The 24,988-nt window shown below is 42.0% G+C and overlaps 1 protein-coding gene across 5 annotated transcripts in view; it reads right to left on the bottom strand.

Annotated features, from left to right (window-relative positions):
* Nucleotides 1–1,947: 1,947 nt before the first annotated feature.
* Nucleotides 1,948–24,988, bottom strand: part of DPP6 (dipeptidyl peptidase like 6) — a 540,763-nt gene continuing 517,722 nt past the window's right edge. For all 5 annotated transcript variants that reach the window (XM_032098969.1, XM_032098980.1, XM_032098952.1 and 2 more), the window contains exons 17-26: nucleotides 18,379–18,426; nucleotides 13,852–13,950; nucleotides 11,513–11,582; nucleotides 9,608–9,802; nucleotides 8,589–8,643; nucleotides 7,618–7,723; nucleotides 6,720–6,778; nucleotides 5,378–5,450; nucleotides 5,205–5,278; nucleotides 1,948–4,207 (exon numbers count right to left, since the gene is read on the bottom strand). In XM_032098969.1, coding sequence (XP_031954860.1) covers nucleotides 4,061–4,207; nucleotides 5,205–5,278; nucleotides 5,378–5,450; nucleotides 6,720–6,778; nucleotides 7,618–7,723; nucleotides 8,589–8,643; nucleotides 9,608–9,802; nucleotides 11,513–11,582; nucleotides 13,852–13,950; nucleotides 18,379–18,426 — 926 coding nt within the window. In that variant the 3' untranslated portion in view covers nucleotides 1,948–4,060. The remainder of the gene's footprint in view (nucleotides 4,208–5,204; nucleotides 5,279–5,377; nucleotides 5,451–6,719; nucleotides 6,779–7,617; nucleotides 7,724–8,588; nucleotides 8,644–9,607; nucleotides 9,803–11,512; nucleotides 11,583–13,851; nucleotides 13,951–18,378; nucleotides 18,427–24,988) is intronic.

Genomic DNA, 24,988 nt, shown 5'->3' with positions numbered 1-24,988 from the left:
ACGTGGAGCAGAGGATTTGCCTTGTTCATGCTTTGCGCTGGGTTTGGCTTTCTGGGTGAAGAGCTAAGCCTCAATCCAAAGTGCTCCCAGACAAGGTGGTGGGGAGCAGGTGCTCAGGATCTTCTGCAGGCAGGTTCCAAATACTCACTGGAAATGACATGTCAGTTCGAGTTAGTGGAACTGTTCCACACAAACTGCAATTCAGGACACTGACAGCTGTTGACTGCAACAGCTGTTCCAAAGGCACCGTAAGAATTCCTTTTCCAGCAAGGATGAGAGCATTCACATCAGCTCAGAGAGTTGTTTCTTGCTTTAAATTGACCCAAAAGGTAAATTTAAAGTGAAGGAAGGAAGGAAAAAAACCCAGCCTGGAGGGAACTTTGCTATTCCACAGGAATACTGGAGCATGGTTTACTTTTGTGCTTTCCTGGGGCCTCGTTCCACCTGTATTTGCTTTTTAGTCTTTGCTCTCAATCATGGAAATGGACATTTTGATTAAAGCTGTTCCTCCAGTGAGGAGGCAGAATGTAGCATCATTTAACCTGAGTCTTTTCATGAATGTCTCAAAGCAAAGAGGAAAAAAATCATCAAAAATTAACTATTAGAATATAGAATTTATTTTGGTTATGGCTTATTGGGAGGGCTCACCATGCTGTTTTTATATTTGTCTTTTCCTAGTTTCCAAGGGGGTGGTGGGTTTTCTTTCAGACTGTAATCATGCTGAATGGGGAGAGGATGGAAAGATGAAGTGGGAAGAGGAGACAGATCTTAGAAAGTGCCCTAAGCTCCACTCTGAGTCTCCAGCTGGAAGCTTTACTTTAGAGAGCAGAATAAAAATAAGCAAACATCGGGCTCAGTAAGGCAACATGATTAAGGAATTGGTAACTGAGATCTTGAGCTTTTTCTGTTATCTTTTCCATTTTTACCATTTGCTCTTCTTTTGCAAATGGGAAGCAGGTAAGAAGTCCAGAGATAAATGAGTGCCACAGGGAGCCAGCATTTACTCAGGTCAAGGAAGAAAGTTGTCCTCAGCCCAGCCCTCAGCCAGGCAGGTCTGGCAGCTCTGTGCCAGCCCCACAAAAGACTGTGGGGCAGATGTGCCCTGAGACCCAACACACAAAACAACCTGAGTGAGCTTTGGGACAACATGAGCATGACAGCAAATGCAGGAGCACCTCCCAGGTACCAGCACTGGCCCCATACCTTCAGCCTCCTCCACCAAACATTTTTCCCCATTGCAAACGGCAGACTCCACTGCTCTTCCCATGGGAACATCCCATGTACCATTTCTCATTCACTCAATTCTTTTCCTTCCCACCTTTCATAGATGCAGCATTTGTTTGGCTTGAGCTCATAAGCAGAGCTTGGATGGGTTTATAAGCTCTATGCCTGAACCCATAGACAATTACAAACATGGCTGGCTGCCTGGCTTTGTTAATTAGCTACCAGCAATGCCTCATTTTTCCCTCTGCGGTTTCCTTCTGAATTAGTAGGGCACTGCTCATTAGTTCTCTTCCTCTTTGGGATGCCACAGTTGAACATTATGGCAACCAGATATGCCAGTTAGCTGAGAGTATAAGCTTGATTTGTTTGGACAATAAAAAAAATACTAGCTGCATTTAGGTAATTAAGCAAAATAACAGCAAAGCTATTTTGTACTGATGCAATCTGCTCTTCCCCATCCCAGTGCTCCAATTTCTTGTTTCCTGGTCTGCTGGACAAAAGATTGTCCTCAATCATTTCTTGGTTTTGCATTGAGATATTAAATTTCTCTTCCTCTGAATCTCATTTGGTCAAATGGGTGTCAGCTGACGGGACAACACCCTGGCACTGACAAAGTGCAGCAAGTCAGCAGGTGCCAGTTTGGGCTCAATTCAACCAGAAATAGCACTTCCAGGAACTTGATGCTTGCTTAATATCTTAATATAAAATAACAGCAGTAGCAACCAGGGTGGTAAAATAATGCTTTATTCCATGAATGAACAAACACTACCATGCCACATCCTAAAGTTCTTTCTACAAAAGATTGTGGACAGAGCAGATTTTTACATTTCTCAGTTCAAGTTCATTTCAGGCTCTTGAGCCTGTTCAGCGTAGCAAAATCTGGACACGCAGCATTCTCGTGGTCTATTTGGCATTTTGCCAGATAAAGCAGATTTACACTGTAGTTCTTGTTCACACAATGTCGATGCACTGTAAATTAAAGGAGATAATCCCAACCAAACTAGGTAATTTCTGTGGTTTATCAATATATTTTTTCATGATGGTCAAAGTACAACCAACGTTCAAAGCTTAAAATAAAGGTAAGAAAAAAGACACACTAAAGAACACAATGGAAACATCATCATTGCTGTCAGGATGTGAGTTTACCCACAGTACTATGTAAAAAGTAGAAACCAGCATTGACATTCAAGCTGTTAAAACAAGAAAAGAAATTACATTAATCGTTATATTTCCAAGCTAGTACTTCTAAGGAGTCCTGATCAGCAAAGAAGTGTTACCGCATGCATGTCGAACACAAGACTAATATTGGATTGGGGATCTGACAAAGAGCTGACTTACATTCCTTTATATACAACAAAATGAAATATACAGTATTAATACTGGCTGTACATTTGGTCAGAATATTTTACAAGGAGCGACACTGTCAAAATTCTTATGACACAGTACATGGAAGTGAATGGAGGTTGGATTCCTTTCTGAGAGCTGAATGTTTCCACAAGAAGTTTTAGAAGTTGCTTTCCACTGCTAAAATGAACAGTTAGACCTTTAAAAGCAAAAAATCCTTTTTTTTTTTTTTTTTTCCTTTTATGGTTGTCAAAACTAGTGTGAACAGAAGAGATAATTAAATGAGTTTGGAATATGCTAATCATTGACCTGGAATAAAACTAAGCCACAGACAGCATGTGCAATAAATCTCTGCACATTGTCTCTGTTTAAATGGCTTTATAAGATGATCTGTGAGGTCTCTGGTACAAATTCCTGTACCACAGCCTCACCTAGCTGTTCCCCAACAGGTTGCCAGCCATTTGTTCCAGCACTAAAGGAAGAGAAAGAATAATCATGACTGTCGCATATTTTTCTACATCGCAATAAAAAATATCTCAATGTAAGCTGATTTAGCTTATTTATGTGCATATTTTTCAAGACTGCCAAAGAAAATACTCAATCTTGCTGGCAAGAGCTATTTTGGGAACTCAAGAGTGAGTTTTTCTTTACTTTATTCCAATAGATTTTTTAATATCTGGGTAGCTCAAGTCCCATTGCCTCATTAGACCCCTGAGGTCTAAAGTGAGTTGGTTAATTCATTGTATGTTTTTTCCCCATCCAGAACAAGCTGAGAAGCTAATAAGGTAAGCATGAGGCCCAATGAACAACAGAAGTGAAAGCCATACAGAATTAACAAAATAATTACAGGAAGGTAAAGATGGGTGTAACTATAGTGATATTTCGCACAATTGAATTTGTGTATCCCGTAGCAATGACAAACCTCTTGAAGGTGGAAAAGAGCAGGCAAGTGTATGAATCTGTATCCTTTAAAATAATTGTGCTATAATCTTCTCCATGTATTAGGTTAGATTTTTTTTCTGACACAGTGTGATGCTAACTATAGTAACCTTAATGTGGATGATGGATTTCACCGCTACTGCTTGACTGCTTGAATGCAAAGAGATATTAAATCTTCCAGTCCTCAAAGTGGTTTCTTGGGGTGTTCCTTCAAGTTCAATGTCTTACCACTTTCACTCTAGAAGTCATTTTGTGGCAAAAAAAAAAAAAAAAAAGGAAAGAAAGAAAAAAAAGGGAAAAACCCCAAAACAACCGAAGAAAAAGAAGATGTTGGTTGTGATGGATTTATTTCAGACAGCAGTTTCTGCTGAGTTCACCATGCTTAATGTTCTTCCATTTAGGAAGGAGTTGCTGTCAAGTAAAGCAGAGGAGCTGCTTTCAGTTTTTGTTTTTTTTTTTAAATACATGCTAACAACATCTCTTTCTTCAGGAAAATGATCCAGTTGCATATTGTCAGAGAGATCTGCCTTGTGCTTAGCACGGACAAGTAGGGTTAATCATCGTCCTCCTCCTCTTTCAGCGGCGCTAGTGGCAGTTTGTCCGGAACTTGGAAACACTCCACAAAGAAGTTGACAATGGACTGGTACAAGTGCTGCTCAAATGCTGCATTGCTGAAGTAATGGCTTTGATCAGGGTAAATCTGCAAAAACAGGTAAATACACACCTTTTAGAGTCTCAGGACTGATCGCCCACACCTGCAGCTGCAAACCCACTGCCTCTCCCCAGCCTCACAGGGCTTCCCATGGATGCGTGTGAGGCCCAGGGTAATCTGGGCACCTCAGTGCTCTGAGTGCAGACTTGCATCTTCCCTCACAAGGAACTTTTTTGGGTGGGAGGATTTTCCATTTAATTCCATTCTGAACAGGTTCAGTCTAAGAAGAACCAGCCCACACTTTCCTTGTGAAAACCAAAAAAACACGGAGTTCTGCAGAGAAATGGCATTAGGTCATACTGACTAAAATGAGGGCTTTAAAGCAAAAATGTCCTTAAGTAAGAAAAATTAATAAATCTTGCTGGAGAAGTAATTAAACAAAAAAAAAAAAAGGGAAGCTAGAAAGTAAATAGCTTAAAACCAACTTTTCATTTAAATGGAGCAGGTAACTTGAAGAAATGAAAGAGGATCATAACAGATTGTCTAGGCAGGGGTGCTAGGGTAGGTTCATTTTGAAAGATTTAATGACTTGGACATGGAGCATTCAGCAAAACAGAGATATAATTTGGTGGAAAGTGGAACTTTCTAGACCAGAGTATGCCATTCACAGTGGGATGTCAGATTTAAGTGACATTTATCTTCGTAACTTTTCTGGTTGATTTAATTGAGAGCCCTGTTTCCCCTGAAATTCATCCTGAATTTGTTCTGGTGTTCCCAAAGGAAGTCAACAGGAATAAATTCCTTAGGGATATGTCTCTCACATAATTTACTGTAATTCAGTAATTGTTCTACAACTGTCCAGACCAAAATAGTGATATCACATAAGCATGGGACTAATAGAAAGAAACATGTTATATGCTGGTGCTACTTCTACTGCCAGGCTGAGTTTGCTACTGGCTTTTTAAAGCTTGTTTCATAACAGCAGTTTGAGTTCAAACTGGAAAATAACTGTTCAGATAGGAAAAAAAAGAAACATATACTGTACCTGCAAGCTGTAATTAGCCTTTGCCCTAATTAGGTGTGTGATAAGGTCCGTAGTATGCTGAAAATGGATTTTTTCTGTAAAAACAGATTGAAATCATTAAAGAGGCAAATTTAATTAACAAAAATCAAAGCTATCACAAACATATAATGAGCTCAAATGATGGGCTAACTCACCATCAGCAGTAGCATGAATGATCAAAAATGTCTGTTCCTTTAGTAATGAGACTCTGTGTGATAATTTGCTGATCTGTGAAGGTAAAGGTTGCAATAAGATTAAAAAACTTGCTAGAAATGAGCAGTTCATATGGAGGCAATAGAAGCACTTACTTCACTTATTTCTTATTTCTAATACTTTATCACCAGGATAACAAGCAGACACCAGCACAACATATTCTCCTGGCTACTTATATAAATCTAGAGATAAAATAGACCCCCATCCTGTGCTGGCAGGGCAGTGTCAGCAGCAGGAAGATGTCAGAGATTCTCATCTGTTCTGATAATGTTCACTAAAAGCTTGACCTGCAGATCATGGAGAAGAACAAAGTGAATTTCCAGTGAATAAAGAAGTGTGCCCAGGTGCCTATGCCTAAGAACTCTTCATGGATCTGGAATGACTGGTGTGGTTTGAAAGCCAACCTCAGTGAGTTTGATAGCTTGGGGGAGGACCTGATATGAAATTCAAGTGTCCACTTCTGAGACAGCCTTTGCCTCCAGATGTCTTTCAGATGCACGGGGGAAAATAAATACAAATTATTTCTAAAAGGACAAAAAAGAGTTTGCACTAATGTAGAGATTATGAGTACAATGAACTCGGAGTTTAGGTAGCCAGGCTAAATCTTGCCTTGTGAAGACACAGGGTGATACCTGCTTTCTCTGTGAGAACAGTGGCAGACCTTTGCTGCCTTCACATCTTCTGGCTGGAGACAAGGCCCAGAAGCTGAACAAGGTTTACTCTATAACAAATTTTGTTTGCGTGACTGCTCTTTATCAGGTTTTGCCTCCAAGCAGCTGCAGCACAGGATCCAACTGATCCCATCACATGTATTAAACAACGTCTTTGTTAACTGATGCTGTGTCTCCTTTCCCATGTCCTGATCAGTTCTGGCACAGAGTTCTGCCTACCTGAAATACCACAAAGTTTGAGAAAATCAAGCTGAGCTTCAGTTGAGCTTGTTTATCTCAGAGAGAATCAAAGTTACAAGACCCTTGGCAGGAACTTTCAGGAGGTCGTGACACCGTGTCGTCTTGGGCCCATCTGAGTCACTCAGCTCTTTCAATCTCTAGAACTGTATTTACCCAATTTAGAGAGGCAGACACGAGAGCTAATCAATAAAAACTTTATCCATGATTACTATTAAGACAAGAAAAGCAGTAAGCAGGCTGAAGGACACCTTCAGAGCTTCACTAGTAAGTCCCCCTTGCATAACTTTGCTTCCTCCTCGAAGCAGAACACATGGAGGGAGAGTTAAGACCCAGTTCACATTTTATCAGGGAAATGCAGTGTCCGTGCACTTACATCATATGCTTTGTTATCAATCCCGTTCAAGCCCAAGTATCTTTCAGAAAAGGCTGAAGCTTGAAGAGAAAAAAAGAAAATATCACTTTCAGTCATAAGAGAGCACACTGGTGCTTGAGTCAAATATTGCAAATGCTAAAAACCACCTTATTTTCTAACATGGCCTTACTTACAGAGGACGCATTTCTAAAAGTTTTTTAAAATGCACTAAGGATATGTGTGATACCACAGTCTGTCATTGTCACCACGTACGTCTGGTCACTAAAAAGTTCACAGAAAATCCTTTTTTTTAATCTTTGTTAGTGCAACTGAGATAAAAGGGCGTTATCATGTCGTGTCCCCTTCTCCTTTCACTTGGGGCCTTCTCCATCAGCAGCAAGTTTCCTTTGGTCTCAGGGATAACTGTTCAGCTCCTGAAGTCTGGCTGAACACCACTGACTTCCACGGCAGTCCCCTGATTTTCACTGGCATTAAGTGCAAAGGGAACTCCCATCCCTGAGAGAAAGGACCACCATGTGCAGTGTAGTGCTATGGTCAGAGCCAGGATGGGCCAGGTAGACTGGACCACAGCTTGCCTGGATGGGTGGTTCAGGCAAGAAGGAAGCATGTTCAAGGCAGTGGGGCTGGTTGGTGGCAAAGACTGGAGGAGTTTAAAGACAATTCTCCTTTATTTAAGAGGAGTAGTGAAGTGATTTGATGACTCTGACCACCATGGCTGGTCCCAGTGGTGTCAGCAAAATTGCTTGAGTGGGGAAAAAGGGTTTATGGCTAGTCCTAAAAAGACACAGAATATAAACTAAGAAGGATCTTGGGAAAGAAAGATGGCAACTGGGAAAGGATAGGGAAGAAACATCATTTGGTCAGCAGGAGGGTCTGTGGGCTCAGGGATGGGGTTTACCATATAGTCTGAAGTCTGTCACCGGGGAAAGAGCAGCTCCACAGGTGAACACCTGGTTCTCTTCACCGGCTGGAAGCATGTAAGTGCTCAGGTAGCCACCATAATCCTGGAACAGAAAGGGGACAGGGGTGTCAGTGCTCCGGCTGGGAGGCACTGCTGCTTTTGGGTACAGAAACAGGGCAGCTGAAACCTTGCAGCAAATGCTCAGACTTTACTGAGCCTTTAACTCCTTGCCCTGGAAAAACACAAAACAAGGGACATCTCCCCGGCCCTGTGGCTGGCACTCTCCTGAAGGCAGGAGGGTTGTGTGCCCAAGAGTTGGCCTTTTTCATCCCATTTTATGGCTATAGCTCTAACCCGATATGTTACCTCTCCAAAATGTTTACCCCAGTCTTTCTCTATTTAAAATGAGCATCACAATTTCAGTATCTGCTGCCAGCAGTTAACAATTCCCTGCAGAGATGCTGCTCTACGTGCAGCTCTCTTCGCCCACTCCCGTGTCTCCCACAATAAACGATTTCTACTTGCGGTCCCGCTCTCATCTCAAACCCTGAGTACTTTACAGCTGCTGTTTCCCAGCCAGGCACACACAGCAAATCAGCCTCAGAAATCCACAACGTTGTTGTACATGTGAGTTAGATGTACCCACGTTCCCACAGGCTTTAAGAGACAATGTGAAAATGAAATAAAAGTTTTTTAAGGGAAAAACCCCCTAATTATCTGACAATGTTTTTTCTGAGCAATAGTCACTTTTTGCACTTGGAAGTTAATTTAAAAGAAGTCATTGATGAAGACATTGGTGAAATGAAAGCTTCCACCTTTAGCATTGCTGAGCAAGGTGCAGCCTATCTCAAAAATAAATGATAATAAAAATGTCACCACTGACATATTCAGTAAATCAGGATTTAACGCAGCTGTTTAGCCATATCAGCCAACTGGAACAGCACAAAGGAGCAATGGCAAAACATTACCTTCCCAAACACACCAACTCTCGTTTTGTCAATGAAGTGCTCCTGCAGCATTGTCCTAGAATATGAGAGAGGAAAAGCAATGGGTTAAAAATATTTTTCCCTTCGATAGCAAAACCAGTGTGATTTTCATCAGCTTTAAATTAAACTGGCCCCAGAAAAATTAATAGAATGGTTTGAGTTGAAAGGGACCTTAAAGACCATCCAGTTCTAACCTCTCTGCCATGGGCAGGGACACCTTCCACTAGACCAGAGTGCTTCAAGCCCCATCCAACCTGGCCTTGGACACTTCCAGGGATGGGGCATCCGCAGCTCCTCTGGGCAACCTGTTCCAGTTCTCACACCCTCAGAGTTAACAGTTTCTTCCCAATATATAATCTGAACCTGCCCTTTTTTAAGTGTAAAGCCCATTCCCCTTGACACAGACAGTCTAGGAAATCTGGTCCAAACTGCTTTCACATGAATCTGATTTAATCTTGCAATCTCATTCGTTGGATTTGACCAAGCAATGGCAACAAATAACCTACACTACCTCTGGAAGCCATAGTAAGCTATTGCAAAGCTATTGCAGCACTCCGATAGTGGTTTTAACGTGATTATGTGCAGAATAAATCTAACCATATGACAGGACTTGACATTTAGGGTTTTGCCCTGGTTATTCTGTTTAAAAAGTTTAAGGATTTAAAGATGGATTTTCTTCCAACTACCAGGCAAGCAAAATATTAATGTAGGAACAGATATTCAAGCTTACTTGTTTGTAGCTGTATGACTGTACAGAGCTAAAAATAAATGGGCTTTGAACACATGATGCAGATAAGTGTGCTCTAATTTAGCTCTGTTTAGGGCTTGTTTTTCTCCTTCTGCACTGTGCTGGCATGAGCTCCCTCTCACATGCAGTTGCAATTGTATGACTACACTGCCCCTCTCATCTCCTTGCTCTACCCTAACACATCACAGGACTAATGACAGTCTTGGGTTAATTATTATAATGAATTAATTTCTTCAATAACAGCGCCATTCACCGGACAGCTTCCAACTGGTCCTTCTCTTCCAAAAGGCCCAGCCTCCTCTTGACCTCATGCAGTAACTTGGCGCCCTGGAAGCCGCTGCCACGGCCGTCGAACTTGAGCACGATGGCGTTGTGGGAGCTGACCATGACGCTCTCCCACGTCACCTCGAACCTCTCTGTGACGATCTGGCTGCCGGGTGTCCCATCTCTGAAACAGAAACGGGCATCAAGAAAAGGCACCGGCACCAAACGCCCTCGCTGTCCCACAGCCCCATCATGCAGGGTAAGGTAGGACAGGTTTTTGGAAGGGGACACCAGTCTCTGCAAGGATGGCACGCAGGAGGCTGATTGTGTGGGATGGGTTTTGAGGCTGGGTGGAAGCTGCAGGTTGGTTTCTGCCTCCCTCTGTGCACAGCAGCCTCTAAGCTGAGCTTTGAACCCCAACAAGCACATCTCGAACTGGTCAGGATTCCTCCCATGAGTAACCAGGGCAGTGATCTATTTTGGGAACTATTTTGGGATCTATTTATGTGTATCTATTTTCTATATTCCCCAAAGCTCTTTTTTATTTTCTGCTGAAGTGGTTCTGTCATCACTGCATCACACAAGTACAGAGGGAAAGGACTCTTCTAAAGTGAAAAAAAAAGGCTTAATAATGCCCAGTTTGGCCCAAAATTTATGGGAAGGGGGAAGGGGTGGGAAAGACCTCCTCTTCACCCTTCTGCTTAGGGTCTGTACAGGGGAACTGTCTTGAGAAATACAGACCCTGCTTCAGCCAGGCAGCTTGGAAAAAACAAGGGAAGATGATGATGACTTTAAGCAATAATTTAGGGCTGGGATTACTGTAGAATCACTGGCATTTTTATCCACTTTTTCCCATTTTTGGGGTTATCAGAGACATCAGGCACTTCGCTGCAGGATTTTAATGCGCATGTGACTCCATTCATTTGCATGTATCCAAGTGAGACCCCGGCCCATCCAGCTCCAGAGGCAGCCTAATCAAGTGCTGGGTGCTTGATGAGAACCAATCTTCCTCGAGCACTTCCATAATGAAGCACATTTTCTCCGCAGTAATTTCGTGACGTAACCACACGCTCACTGCAGTGGCTTTGTCCTTCATGGAGGGCTGTGCAGGGTGGTACAGGCATTCACCAGGCATTCATCCCTCCTGCATGAGGCTTTTCTCTCTTGGGTGTTCCCTGGCAGGCAGCAAGCGATGCACAGGGAGGCAGCCAGGGCCAAACAGGTTTTTGCAAGGTCAGTGAATTCCCTCCTGCAGTTGCTTTCCAAACTCCCAAAAAAGCCCTCAGTGATGTGTATTATTATTATTAAATGTTGCATAAAGAAATACCCACCTGCTCTGCCCACCAGGAGGAAAACCTACCTATCTAATATAAATGCTAACATCGTGGAGATCTGCAAAGGTTTCCAGCTCTCTCTTTACTGTCACTTCAGGGAACACCAGCACTTACAAGGGAATGATTTCTGCATGAGGGCACCTAAAATTTAAGCTCTAGTAAGGCCGCCTGAATTCCACTCTAAAATTACCTCTTAATCGCAAGGTGGGTGCCCTGAGCGCTGGGACAGAAAGTCGAAATACATCTTGTATTCCTCCTCCTCCTGTTTCTGCCCCACAAATGATTGAAATGTACATGGAACACCTTCACAAAATCCACAATTTACTCTGCAGGATTTCAACAGGGTGCCCTCCTGGGAGTTGAAAACCTTGGCTCAAACATGGGAAAGAAGTGATGTACATCTGGCCTCTCCCAGCTGTGAAGGGAGACGGGGTAGGGACCAACGTGCTGGACTCTGGCATTCCTTGTACAAAACATATCCTAAAAGTTCCTGATCATGGGCAAGGTTTCCACGCTGCCCTGATAATGTGAACAGAAAGAAAGGACAAGCAGGAACTTACACAATCAAAAGCAAAGGGTAGTGCGCCGTGTCCGAAAAGGTTGCTGGCTTTAAGATCTGCATTGGCAATCCTAAGTAAAAAAAAAGAACAAATAACAACATGTCTTTGATGTGGGAATGCTGACACGGTTCCAACAGATTTTTCTGGTGTTTTGGCTACAGATGAGTAGGAGCAAAATGACATTTCTTCAGAGGCAGTGGCATATAACACCTTAGAAACACAGATGTTGTCAAAAAAAAAAGACCCATATTGTGATAGCTGAGGTGACAAGAAATGTAAATGGGGAGTACAGTGCAAGCTGCTCAGTCATGCATCACTTTTATAGCATTCAATTAACATCTGTCAATAGCTATAATTTTCCTTTTTGGCAGCTGGATGAGTGACGCAGACAGAAATCAATATTTCAGGGCAAAAGAGAAGGAGGAAAATTGGCAATGAAAATGGTAATTTAAAACCCAATTAAGTATGGTGGCTGGGGGAGAGAAATAGAATTATTTTGCTATAGTGGTGTGAAGACAGAGGGAGAAACAAGTATTTCAATCCTAACTTCTGAAGGGCTAAATTTTGCTGTAAACAGGAGGCAAAGGTGCTGAAGCCCACATTGTTGTATGGGTACAGAACCAATGTAAAGGAGAGATGTGACCACTGAAGCTTCTTTTAGCTGAATGTCTTTTCTATGGGTTTGTATCAGTAGCCAAAACTGCCTCCATTCAAACACCCTCTGCATTAAGGACAGCACATTTATTTTAAAAATATTATCTACAATCTAGATTAGCAAAGGCCCAGCAATTAAACTGGTATTAGGAGCATTTTCAGTAGATTAATACACAGATTAGCAGCACGGTTTAAGTGGTTTGCTTTGCAATCGTTGCCTGACACTCTGCCTAATTAGTTATTCCATCTGAATGCTAACAGCTGCAAATTGGATCAATGGCCCAGGGACAGCCAAAAAGGCCATCACTTGACTTTAAATATTGCTAAGTGCTACCTGCAGTGTTCCCAAGGCTGCCCAGCCCAAAGCTTTGGAATCACAGGGGGGGCACAGCAGAATGGCCACATGGCTGTGGCCAGTTTGTATTTATTGCACACAAGTATATTTTCAGTTAAATGAGCAGAATTGCAATGGGACCTGCAGTTAAAAAATTTAGTATCAAGCTGAGTTGTCCCTGATAAACTGCCAGTCTCCCATGAGCTGGCTTATGGGGGGAAAGATGGGCTCTTTACCCTTCCTTTCCTGTCCATAAAACCTGGAAGCACACGTCTGTTCCTGCTATTTTATGCACTGGTTTATGTTCCTTATGCCCGTGTGGCAAACAGAACATTTTAGGGCCATTGTTATCCTTTTCAAATGGCAACCATCTCTCAGCCTTTGCTTCACATTTTATAACATCTGGAAATGCCTGAAATCAGTAACCTGCCCCCAGCACAGCTCGCTGCTTTCATTTCACTGCCTGTGGCCTGAGAGATTCAGTCCTTCCTGGTATGGAAAACATTATGGGCCACATTTGAACCCAGGGCCTTTGGGGTTTTTTTCTAGAGTTGCCACCATACATGCAGGCTGGGATTTTGGGGAGCCGTTGTGCATCTCTGAATATGTGGATTTTCCCCATATAGAGAAACTACAACTACAGAGACAGGCTTACACTTTGGCTGTTTGCCACCAGGCTTTTCTCTCTCTTTGGCAAACGTATATATATATATATATTTATGTGGGGAATGGTTTTACAAGTAGTAGAAACAACACACCCGCTGCAGGTGCAAACTGCTCCAAGCATCTGCTTTCTTTACTCCAGGTGAAATCTCCTTTGTCTTTTCTCATAAGGCTCTTTTTTCTTTTTTCCAACCCTCCCAAATCATATGGCTTTCTCTAAGAAACCTGAGTGACTCCAGTGGGCAGTCATTGGAGAGTCAACTTCATTCACTGCAGCTCAGATCGTGCACTGAGAGGCAGACACATTTGTAGCCAGCAAGAACACACTTTAGCCCACTCCAAACTCATTTCAAATGACACACACACATCCAGGGCAAATGCCTCCAACAATGGGGGCACCCCACTGTGTCATTTCCCAGAGTGGCTTTTTCTACACAAAGGAAGTTTTAAGAGGAAGAAAAACCCCAACCCTATAATTTTGCCTTTCTTCAGCTGAATTCTCATCAAATTCTGCCTCTGTAATAACCTCCTTAATGTAGCACATTCTAGGAGAGTGCTTTGCAAACTGTGTGAGTTTATTGAGAGTCAAAGTCATTTTTCCTCCTGCCAGTCTACCCAGGATGGCTGTATCATTTCACAGCTACAGCAGTGAAAGAGACAAACAAGTGAGAAGAAAGGAGCTACTTACTGTAATCATCTATCTTGATTTCCTTGTATTCTACCTTCGGCATTTGCCTGTCATTTACAGCCAGCTGCACATTTTCATTTACCTCCAGCTCAAAAATTTCTGAAAGAAGAAGGACAAGATCACAAAAAATTTTGGCACAGTTTGTGAAAATGCATTTTAACATTTTATAGTCACCTTGATATATTTAACACAAGTTTCCTTACAGACAGATTTCCTTCTAGTCCTCATAGATGTCTAATTCAGTTAAGCCTTTGAAACCCCTTCCAAGTTTTCTGCATTGGCAAAAGAGCTGTATTCCTGAAATCAGTGGCATTCAGCTGATTTGCAGGAGGTGGGAATGTGACCTGCTGTGTTGGGACACTAGCATGGGTCCCAGTGAGGTATCTACCTGCCATGCAAAGCTAGATCTCAGATGAAGAGGTCCTCAAGTCTGTATGTGTGTCCAAGTTATATATAATAAATAGGAGGGGGAGGAGACTATGGAGGGCTTCAGGCCAAGGTAGTGCTGCTGTGCAAGATAAAATCCACGGGAAGGAAAGCCATGGTGGGAGGAGAGTGGGCAAAACTCATACAAACAAGCAAGGTCAGGTTTTGGAGCAGTCTTGACATTTGGGGTGTTTCAAAAATTTTTCATTTTGCTTGTGTGTCTTACCCAAGGACTCTCTGGGTCAGAGAGAGAGGATTCCTTCCTCCTTCCTGGGATTTAACCTTTATCCTCATCCTGGCCATGTGCTCTACCTGCTGAGCCTCTTCTAGTAAAAGCAGCCACCTCCAGCACCAGCAAGAGTAAGTCCTTCCCAGCTGGTAGGGAAAGAGCCCCTCTTTAGGAGACACTTCAGGTTGTATGTCTTACATGGTGTGTCTTTCAGTACCATCTTACATCATTACCAGGGGGCAGGGGAAGGGGACTCTCTCACTTCCCTGAAGAAAGGTTGTCCCTTTTCCAGTTGGGAAAATACGTCTGCGTCTGCATGTCTGCAGTGTAGTAGTGTTGGGCTCTGCAGTGAGCATTTCTGCACATGAATCTTTCTGTATTTCTGTATACTTTTGTTATTGGTGTTACTGCTGTTACTGCTCATTTCCTTATCTCATTGCTGTTTCCAGTAAATTGTTTCTTATCTCGACCCATGATTTTCACCTTTTTGTGCCTCCAATTCTCAACTCCGTCCCTGGAGTGAGAAGGGAAGGTGTGGGGCAGCAGCAATCGAGTGATGTCTGGTTTGGGCAAGTCTCAGAGAGGGGGCACTAAACTGGGGAATGCCATTCCTAAACCATGACAAAGGTTTACACTAGTCTCCTCACAGGACTGTCAGAGAACAAAAATGGAAAATACCATCTGTTCTTCAGCCCAGCATTTTCACAAAGCACATTAGACCCCATAATAAAGTTGATATCTATAACAAGAATGCAAAGTTTAATCTCTAAAGATCATAAGGAAGACGTAAGAAATATATCTTGTGTTATGTTGTATTATTCAGACATACAATAATTATTATTACATAAAAACTGGAATAGGCTGAAGGATTAAATTATAATTAATTGGTCGATGAATCAGTCCAATTCTTAGGTAAAGGGAAAGAACATTTTATAGGCAAGTTCTTGAAAGTGTGTTTCAAACCACTATTATGAAATAGGAGTATATGTATGTATATAGGAGCAGAAGTGAACCCTTGGAGTTATAATCTTTTAATGTGTTTGTGTTTAAATAATAATTTTAATTATATGTTTTTCAAAGCAAGGAAAAAATACAATATCCAAAGTTACTATAACTGTAATTTTCAAATCATGTTTGAACAGATCACTTCTACCAGACTGGGTTATTTAGGGCTTACAATACAAAACTAGATACTTTCAGTTCTGCACTAGCAAGGCATCTGATCATAGCCAGTTTGCAGCAGTGAAAATGAGAGCTGAAATTCCAAACTGCTTCAAAACCTACATTCTCCTCCCTCTCATTTATTAAATGTTAATTATATCTTTTTTTTGGAGAAATTTTTGTATTAATTGTGCATGAAAATAAGCATAGTTGTTTGGTTTTAATGTTTTTCTTCCATGCATTCTGAAATGTCTAAATCATTCCTAATCAACAGATAGGGATTGTCTCCATGTCTCCATGTGATGGCAAAGATCCTAAGCCCCATGGAGGAAGGATTCAAGGGCTGGGGTGAGTAGATCCTGGTCTGGGGAGTCTATCATCAGTGGTCATTCCCCTGGCATCAGTTTGGGTGTGAACCAGGGGGATCCAGGGCATTATCTCTGCCACATGAACCCAAGGAGGGTGTGAGATTTCACACCACATTATGTTTCACTGAATGTAACTTCCCTTTTGAGACACACTGATAAATAGATATGTAACCCCAGAAATAGACATGTAACCCCAGCTCCTCAAATAACACTTCTGGTACCTGATTATCCTGCTCTCACTGCCCATCTCTGCTGGACAGGCAGACAAAAACTTGCCCTTCCCAGTTAACACATTTCAGAGACCTTTCAGCAGTAGTATATTGGTTCAGTGAATATTCACCCTGCTTCTGCAAAGCCTGGTTCTTTATCAAAACCACAACCCCCACAAAAGTGTCAAAGCAACAGCCTATTACATTTAGTTAAATATTAAGATTCTCATTTAATTATGGCACACACAAGTAGCTTTATCAGCAGAAAGGGGCTTGGCACGTAGGGGAATTTAGTCAAGCCATTTTATTTGTTCATATAATTGCATTCACAGAAAGCCAGGAAGACTGTGAAGGAAATAAAAAAGATTGGCATATCTCCTAAAGGACGATCCTTTTTGCTTTAGGACCACAGAGAGCTTGAGTCTGTGGAGTACAAATGGTCATTGCTTAATTAAATGTAAGCACACTCTAATATTCAGTGCAACTCACTATTATCAGATTATTGCAGAATACAGAGGCAAACTCCCTTTTATAGAGTAATGGGCTCATATTAAATAAGTAAATTCAGTAACATGCAACTGTCAGTTGCCCTTCATTCAAAAGCAAAAGAATGAGGGGGGAAAAAAGAAAAGAACCAGGGGAAATGGTAATTGTATGCAGAAGATCATGAATTTCAGTAGAGAATGTGTTCTGCACATGAGTAGATTGAGTTCTCTGTGTAATAGATGCTACCCATACGCATCTGTCAAAGGAAAACTAGTCCTGGTGTGTTTTGTTTTACTTTTTAAAGCCCTTCATTCACTCTTTCTGTTTTATATTTTCTGTCATTTTATTCACCTAAAAGTATTTTGTAAAACTATACAGGAGGGTATAACACCACTCATGAGAGCACTGTCCCATGCTGATATAGCCAGTCAGACATCTCCATCTTGGCAGTAAAATTAAGGTGTTTTATTTAAAGTGGGGGAGAAAGAAAGTGACTTTGGAGCTGCAGATCAGGGCAAAGAAACTCTCCTGGCTGAAGTGCCTCATGGGCATCAGCTGGGCTGCTCTGGGGTTATACTTGGGGAGGGCACTGCCAAGCTCACGCTCTGCTGGGAAGAAGAAGGAGCTGACACTCCCTTGTGCAGAGAGTCTTTCCTGTCACACTGACTACCTCAGTGGGAAATGAAGCAGCTCAGCATTTCACAGTAAACCTTTAGTTTGAGTGCCAAATCTCTTGGTTTGCTCACTCTCTTTTTTTTTTCTTTTGAGATAAGAGCAGTGAGCTGCTGTAAGTGCAGGTAAGTGAAACTGATACTTGATAAACAGGTATTGACCATGTACAAAGCAGATAGAAATAGAATAAAGGTGTTGCTTATTATTTGGGTCATATCAGTGCCTGAAGTCCCTAACTGCAGTTAAGGATGGGCTGAACTCTTTGCTAAAACAAAAGATGATGTTTTCCCATTAAAACGATGGGAGAAGATAAATCTTGGTTTCACGTGAGACTCAATGCCACATCCCACCAGAGTGGAACCCCAGAAACTCCATGGCTTTCTGGACTCCACATTGCCAGCCTGGTAATGGCTATAGGGAGTGCCAAATATTTTGAGGGAAGAAACCTATTTTTGGAATAATTACAGCTTTGCACTGATGTAGATGCAAATCATTAGCATGAAAAAGCTTTACCAAATAGTAAGTGTTACAATCTCTGTGGGCAGGTCAGGGAACCAGGCAGAGGCACCACTTGTGAGGCTCACTCCATTATCTCTGATAATTCATATCAGAGTGATTTTATTAAAACCACAGATTAGGCTAAATATTTCTTACATTTATCTTATTTCTTATATATGGGACTCAAAACAAAATCAGTGGAAGACTAACAAAAAGACTGAGAGGGATTTGAATTGTGCATTTTTTTGAGAAAGAGGATAACAAACATCATGCCCCAACCTGTGTGTTTTTACCCCAAACAGCAGCTGTTGTGATGGCAGCACAACAGCCCTGCAAGTCCCTTTGCCTTGCAGAAAACTTCCATTTAGGCAGAGTCTGGGCTCCCCAGGAGGGTAAGTTTAGCAAAGAGCAGCTACATCTCACTGTCCTGCCCAGCTACTTTTGTTTGAAGGATTGCAAAGCTCAAGCCCGCCCTTACTCTGTGCATCCGTTGTGTTGTGAACAGTCACCATCGGGACACGGGGACCTTGAAAAGGAGAAGAAAAGAACTTGGTTAAATTTCTATCAAAGCACACACAGACACACGTGAACCTGGTTTTGAATTCCATGGAGCTGAGGGCTCTTGAGACTCGTTTTTCATGCAAGACTAATCTAAAAAGCAAATCACCCTGGTATTAGAAAGAGTTTATGACTAAATGACAGTACTGTAGACTCAAAGACATGTGAGGTTTCAAAGCCCTTTCCCAACAGACCACTAAATGCATCTTTCCCTAATTTGTAAACATTATAATTAGCAGAAACACAATTAAATCACTTGCCTTTAAAATTATTCTAATGATGCCCAAACATCACAGCACAAAGCATTTACATTTTGTATGCTATGGATAAATGTTGCTGTTTTGCAAATTATTTTTTTCTTAATGAATTAAACACTAGCTTGTCTCTCACACTGAAAAAGGCCACATTTTCTGTCTTAAAATGCAACATTTGGGTATTGAAATCAGTCAGTGCTATACAAAGAGAATTATCATTACTATGCAGTGCACGAGTGAACCACACAATTCACTACCACAGGATGCTGCAGCACTCAGGATGCCACAGTCTTCACCAGAGGATGCTCTAGGGTCCTTTTGTCCTTAGCACAGTGATCTGGGTTCATCCTCTTGTTCAGAAAGTCATCAAGTGGCTGATTGATAGAAAAATGGGATGGTACACGAGATCAAGTTCATATTGTAGTTGTCAGCTTCTTTCTCCCTGTTTTCCAGCTGTCATCTGGTGACTGCTCTTGGAGACAGGACACGGGGCCCAGGTGGGCTGACCCAGGACAGCCACTCACATGTTGCTCCCATACCTGTTCGTAGATTTTCCCTTGAGCCTGACAGTACTGCCCAGGAAGGTGGAAATAGCCCTGCAGTGATGGAATGTTATTCTTCACCTCAGAGACTGTTTTACTTTCCTTTGCTTTCCCCATAATTTAACGTGGTACAACTGCAGCGAGTGTGAGCAGCTGGGGAAACCTGTGTGCCCAGCAAAGGTCCCAATAGCAGGGCCAGGAGGCTCCCATGCCGTGTCTGTGGGAAGATCCCAGAATCATAAATCCGTGGAATCATCTCCGTTGGAAAACACCTCTGAGATGATTGAGTCCAACCATTAACCCAGCACTGCCAAGTTCACCACTAAACCATGTCCCTCAGTATCACATTTACTTGTCTTTTAAACACCTCCAGGGGTGGTGACCCCATCACTTCTCTGGACATCCTGTTCCAATGCTTGGCAAACCTTTTGGAAAAGAAATTTTTCCTAATATCCAACCTAAACATCCCCTGGTGAAACTTGAGGCCATTTCCTCTTGTCCTATCACTTGTCCCTTGGGAGAAGAGCCCGACCCCCACCTGGCTACAGCTCCTTTCAGGAGGTTGTAGAGAATGATAAAGTCTCCCCTGAGTTTCTTCTTCTCCGGACTAAAACACTCCCAGCTCCCTCAGCTGTTCCTCATGGAATTGTGCTCCAGACCCTTCCCCAGCTCTGTTGCCCTTCCCTGGACATGTTCCAGCACTTCAATGTCTTTCTTGTTGTGAGGGACCTGAAACAGAACACTGAATATCAAAAAACCCAACATTCTTTAAGCTTTAAGAGACTGATATCCACTGAGATTCCAACCCCTTTAAGGTGCCTTCTTAAGCCCTTCAACCTACGAGCAAATCCTGTGGGATCACCGCTTGTGCAACAGCAATTTGTGCAGGGCTGGCTGAGAAAAAGCCCCTACAATGCTGTAACTGAGAGTGTACACACAAATGGCAAAAGCAGGTGCTGGTGAGCCATTCATACTGGTGTGGTGCATGAAATAAGTTCTTGAGAGCAAGAAAAGCTTTGAGGCACTATAATTGTGTCAGTGGTTTTCCCTGTGCTGCCAAGAGCCTGCATCCCACTGCAGGCAGTCAGGAGTGTTTCATCCAGACCTCACGTGGACAGAGAAAAGGCAGAAAAATATTTTATTTATAATTAAGCTGACTAACATGGCAGCCTGACTTTCGTTTCTTTGTAACTGAGAATCTTCTCCCCTGACAATCCAATTCATTTTTAGAATGCAGGAAGGTGGATTATAATGAACAAAGGAAAACAGGTTTACTCACCAGGATTTAGCTAAATTTACCTTTCTCCTACTGATATACATTGATATGCTGACTGTATTTATTTATAAATCTGCCCTGCTTTTTCCCTGCAGTCCCAGAAGCCAGACTGCTGGAAAAGCAACAAACCTAATAAACATGGGCATGATAAAATCATCACTGAAAATAAAAGGAATCCTCCCAAATGACTCCAGTTGGAGCTAGAGCAGTCCGTTAATTAACACCAAAATGCCAACAAAAAGAAAGGGATAGAGAGAGAAATACAATGCATATAATCCCTATATTTTCTAATTTATTTTTCCTTTTTTTTATTGGCATTGAAAAAGCTGTGAGAACCTAATAAATAAATAAAGATTCTAGTGTGTAGTTTAGAAAATTACATGTATTACATATTGTGTTTCCTTAGTCTCTCACTACTAACTACTGCTACTGTCATCTCCCCAGATCAATGTTTTAAAGTGAAGTCCTACATAAAGATATTGTTTGAGGTAATACGAAATTAAAAAAAAAAAAAAAGAATAAGTATCCTTGAAAAAGTAGATTTTTGACTTGCCTAATTTTTATTTTTTAACAAAGAAGGAAAAATGGTAAAGACAGAAAACTACAGAGTAGAATCATCTCTGTGAGAAGAATTACTCTTGATATTAAATATTCTCAATGACAACACTCCAGTTAAAGAACACATTTCACTTGTGAGCAGGCTGAAAGTTATCAAGAAGAAAAAGTCACTTTTTAAGGAATGACATAAATTGCTTATTTCAATGCCAGTTTTTAAAGTAAAACCCAGTTACATGCTAGACTGCGTCTTTTAATGCACTCACATCAGAAGTCTTTCAACACTCACAAGTTGAGCGCCTAATGCCTGACAGGGACAGAAAGAATTCCTTGAAATGAGAAGTGTGTATTCATTAACTGCCTCCCCAGCTTTATTTCCAAACCTGTGGCGGTGTGACAGTCCCATTACACATGCCATCTGCTAAATGCCATCCACTGTCATGCGCCGATCTGAGAGGGAAACCTGATTTGTTCAGTGAGCTGCTGGGAGCTGACAGAAGCAGAGCGAGGACATCCTCTGCTCCGTGTCTCCTTCCTCCAGAGCCCATCCAAACGGGCTTTGATGGGGACTCCTGAGCCCCCACGTTCTCAGGCACATTCTGCTGCTTCTGTTCTTTAATCAGTACTGATGATCCCCCGGTGTCTACCTTCCCCCCTCAGAAACCTTGTGGGTGCTCTGCCTCTTGCTCACAGAGGTCCTGAGAGCATGGGAGCATCAGGATCCTTGAAGGATAAAACTCACTTGTGCTCCTTGAAGGATAAAACACAAAGTGCTCCACTTTAAGTACGTAAAGCAGACACTGAGCTGCTTTGCCTTGATTTGCAAAAGTAAGAGAGACCCAGCTCATACCTTATAACCTCATGACTGTTCCCAAAATCATGAGCAGGCCACTCTCTGCATGACATCGTGAAGATGATGCTGTTGGATTTCTTGCCCCAGAGGGGTAGGTGCAAGCAGGGCTGTGACATTCCCCAAGGTGTGGGACCTGGCACTCCTGCTCCCTGTCACCTCCACCAGAATTTTTAGGGGTGGCACCATAGAGGTCCCTGTTATCCCTCTCTGCATCCCTGCGTCAGGACCGGGATGGGATGTGCTTGAATGCCACTGTAGGCTCCACTCCCCTCTCCTGCCTCCAGCATTGCACCAGCCAACTCCAGCATCCTGACAGAAGTTTAGAAGTTGTTTCTTTACTTGTAGCTTAAGAGAAAGGAGCAAAACTATTGACAGAACTTCTGTGTATAGACACACTCTGTACATCTCAGATAGATGCACAGTTAATAATGCTGCACAAAAGTCTAGATACATGAATTAGATTTTCAATTAATACAGCTGAAAGTCTGGGTTTATCATAAGGCCTTTGACTTTAAAACCATTAGTGTAATTATCCATGCAAGAAGTAAATTGAGCTATACTGCTCTAATGACAACAGGCCAATTTATCACCCAGGAGGTGCTACCCATCATGATGTGAATGGGCACAGAAACTCAGTGCCTCAGTAATTTGACAAGAAAAAGCACTGGCCATGGTTTGTCATCAATTTTTAAGCAGCCTTTATTATTATTTCCAAAAAGGTTCTGCTTAAGCATGATCAGAAAGAAGCAACTCTAGATTTTTAAGTGATAAGGTATAGATTTCTAGAATAAAAATGGATCAGAAAGAAGCAACTCTAGATTTTTAAGTGATAAGGTATAGATTTCTAGAATAAAAATGGAAAATCTTTTTATAACCTTGAAGAAAATATTTACCAGACATTTGTTTGGTAATACTTTTTATACTCCAGCGTATTCCTGATGTTTTCATGATCTAAACAACATAAGGAATTACATAAATTATTATAACTTTAAAATGAAAGTAGTGATTATAAAAAGAATATGAAGCAAAATTGAAGAAAAGTTAATCAAAATTATAGAAGTGTTTAAAAAGGATAAAAGGAGGAATTGTCTTATTCTTCTCATCTATATTCTCAAAGGCTTCAGCGTTGCAGATAATTTCAGACCAGAAGCTAAATTCACAGTGTGTAAACAATGAAAATTCAAATACTCTCTGCCAGCGCCACCAGCATATCTCTTAAGCACTGATGAATGATTTAAAAGAGCAGCTGCAGCCGATGGGAGCTGAAAGGGTCTGGCTCTGCACAAGTGAGATAATTGGCAACAGCCATCTCTGTGTACAGATTCCAGATCTCTTTATTTGCTAATCCATGAATTATTTATACGTGCTGCATAAAGTTCATATGTTGGGGTGATATTATCAGCATAATAAATACAGACATGGGGAGTTCCGTGAACCAGGGCTCACAATTAAAATATTTCTCCATTTGCAGCATTTTCCAGCCTATGCTATGGACAGATGTTCGTGCTGTTTGCTTTGGCAACCTTGTTGACATAAACATCAAACAGATTTATGCTGCTATTCACCCTCCCCAAGGCATTTAATTTTTTAATCAAATCTTTACTTCCTCAAATGTAGCTTGTCTGGTAAAATAATCAATCCTGGCTTGTTCTCATGCAAGCACTCTGATGGTACTGCTTGTCTCTGCCCTGTGTGATACTGGTAATAAATTTCATGCTTACTTTATGTGGAGCAGAAATAAATCTGGTTGCTCTGAGGCAGCATCAGTTATCAGTGACTAGAGGGCAAATGAACAAGAGATTTGGTCTTAATTCCACTACACAAAACAGGCCTGACAGGTTCTTCAAAAGGTTGCTGGAATGAATAAACGTGGTCAGGTCCTCAGTCCGTTCCATGGGATTTTGAGAGGTGCCTGCAAAGAGCAGTGTGGGAAGCTGGGCTGGCACTGACCAGCTCATCCCGCTCTCTGTCCTATGGCCACTGAAGGACATGAGGCCTTTGGGTCCCAGAAGATCCTTGCTGCTTCAGGAAATCGTGTGTTACAAAAGTATTGACAAACTCCCTCTAAATGTAATTGGGTTTGCTGAGGTAATTCCTACTGGTGTCTTGTTCTTCTGGTAAGGAGCTGCCTTCCAATGTGAAGCTGTACAGGCTGTCACTCCAATTTGCACCTTTTTGGAGTTGTTCCAACAATCTGTTTTCTACTAAGCATGAGTATTTCCATCATAGTCACAGCAGTCATGTGTCCTCAAAAGCTCTCATCCAGTCAGATAAACTAGATTATTTTAGTTCCCTTTTGTAGGACAAAGTTTCTTTTCATCTTATTCTTTGATGCAAGAGTGTTTTACATTCAGTTCCTTGTTCCTGAACAGAAAAGACCAGAACTCTACCCCTGCTGTTGAGGATGTCCTAATTGGTTCTTATACTGAAACTGCTACTTGCCCAGTTCCATGGAAAATTCCGTGCCTGATCCATCCTAAGAGAGCATTCACCTACTCCATGACCACAGCAGGTAGGCAGTTTGCTAATCCAGTGGTCAGCGTTGTGTGCCCAGGCACACATCTGCTCTGCTGAGGCGTTTGTAACTTTTGAGCTTCAAACACACAAGACAAATTCTTGCCCTGAGTTGCCATGTGCTTAATTTTGCTCTTTGTACTATTAATTTCTCCCACTCCAGCCCTGCAAGACATCCGGATTCTCTAGTATTTATCTCTGCCTTCTGATGATGCTTATCAGCTTTGTGTCTTAACAAATTCCACCAGCTTCATCCAGCCTTGGGCTCCCAGGCTGCCAAGGAACAATCTGAGTCGGGTCATTCCCCAGGCCAGCTCCTAATGAACCCTGCGGCTGATCTCCAATTAGCCTTTTATTCCTCTTCATCATAATCTACTTCCTGTTCGTTTTGCTGGTACTTAACCTTCGCTCACAATTCTTTCACTAATCTCCCTCTTCTCCTTCTTAATTAATATCGGCCAATGAGGTGTCACATTGAGTGGGCTGAGCATTTCCTCCCTTTCATGAGGCTTTGGCTAAGGTTCTGAAGAGCCATA

This window comes from Corvus moneduloides, chromosome 1 (assembly GCF_009650955.1).
Source record: "Corvus moneduloides isolate bCorMon1 chromosome 1, bCorMon1.pri, whole genome shotgun sequence".
Taxonomy (NCBI): domain Eukaryota; kingdom Metazoa; phylum Chordata; class Aves; order Passeriformes; family Corvidae; genus Corvus; species Corvus moneduloides.
This window is presented reverse-complemented; position numbering and strand designations above follow the sequence as displayed.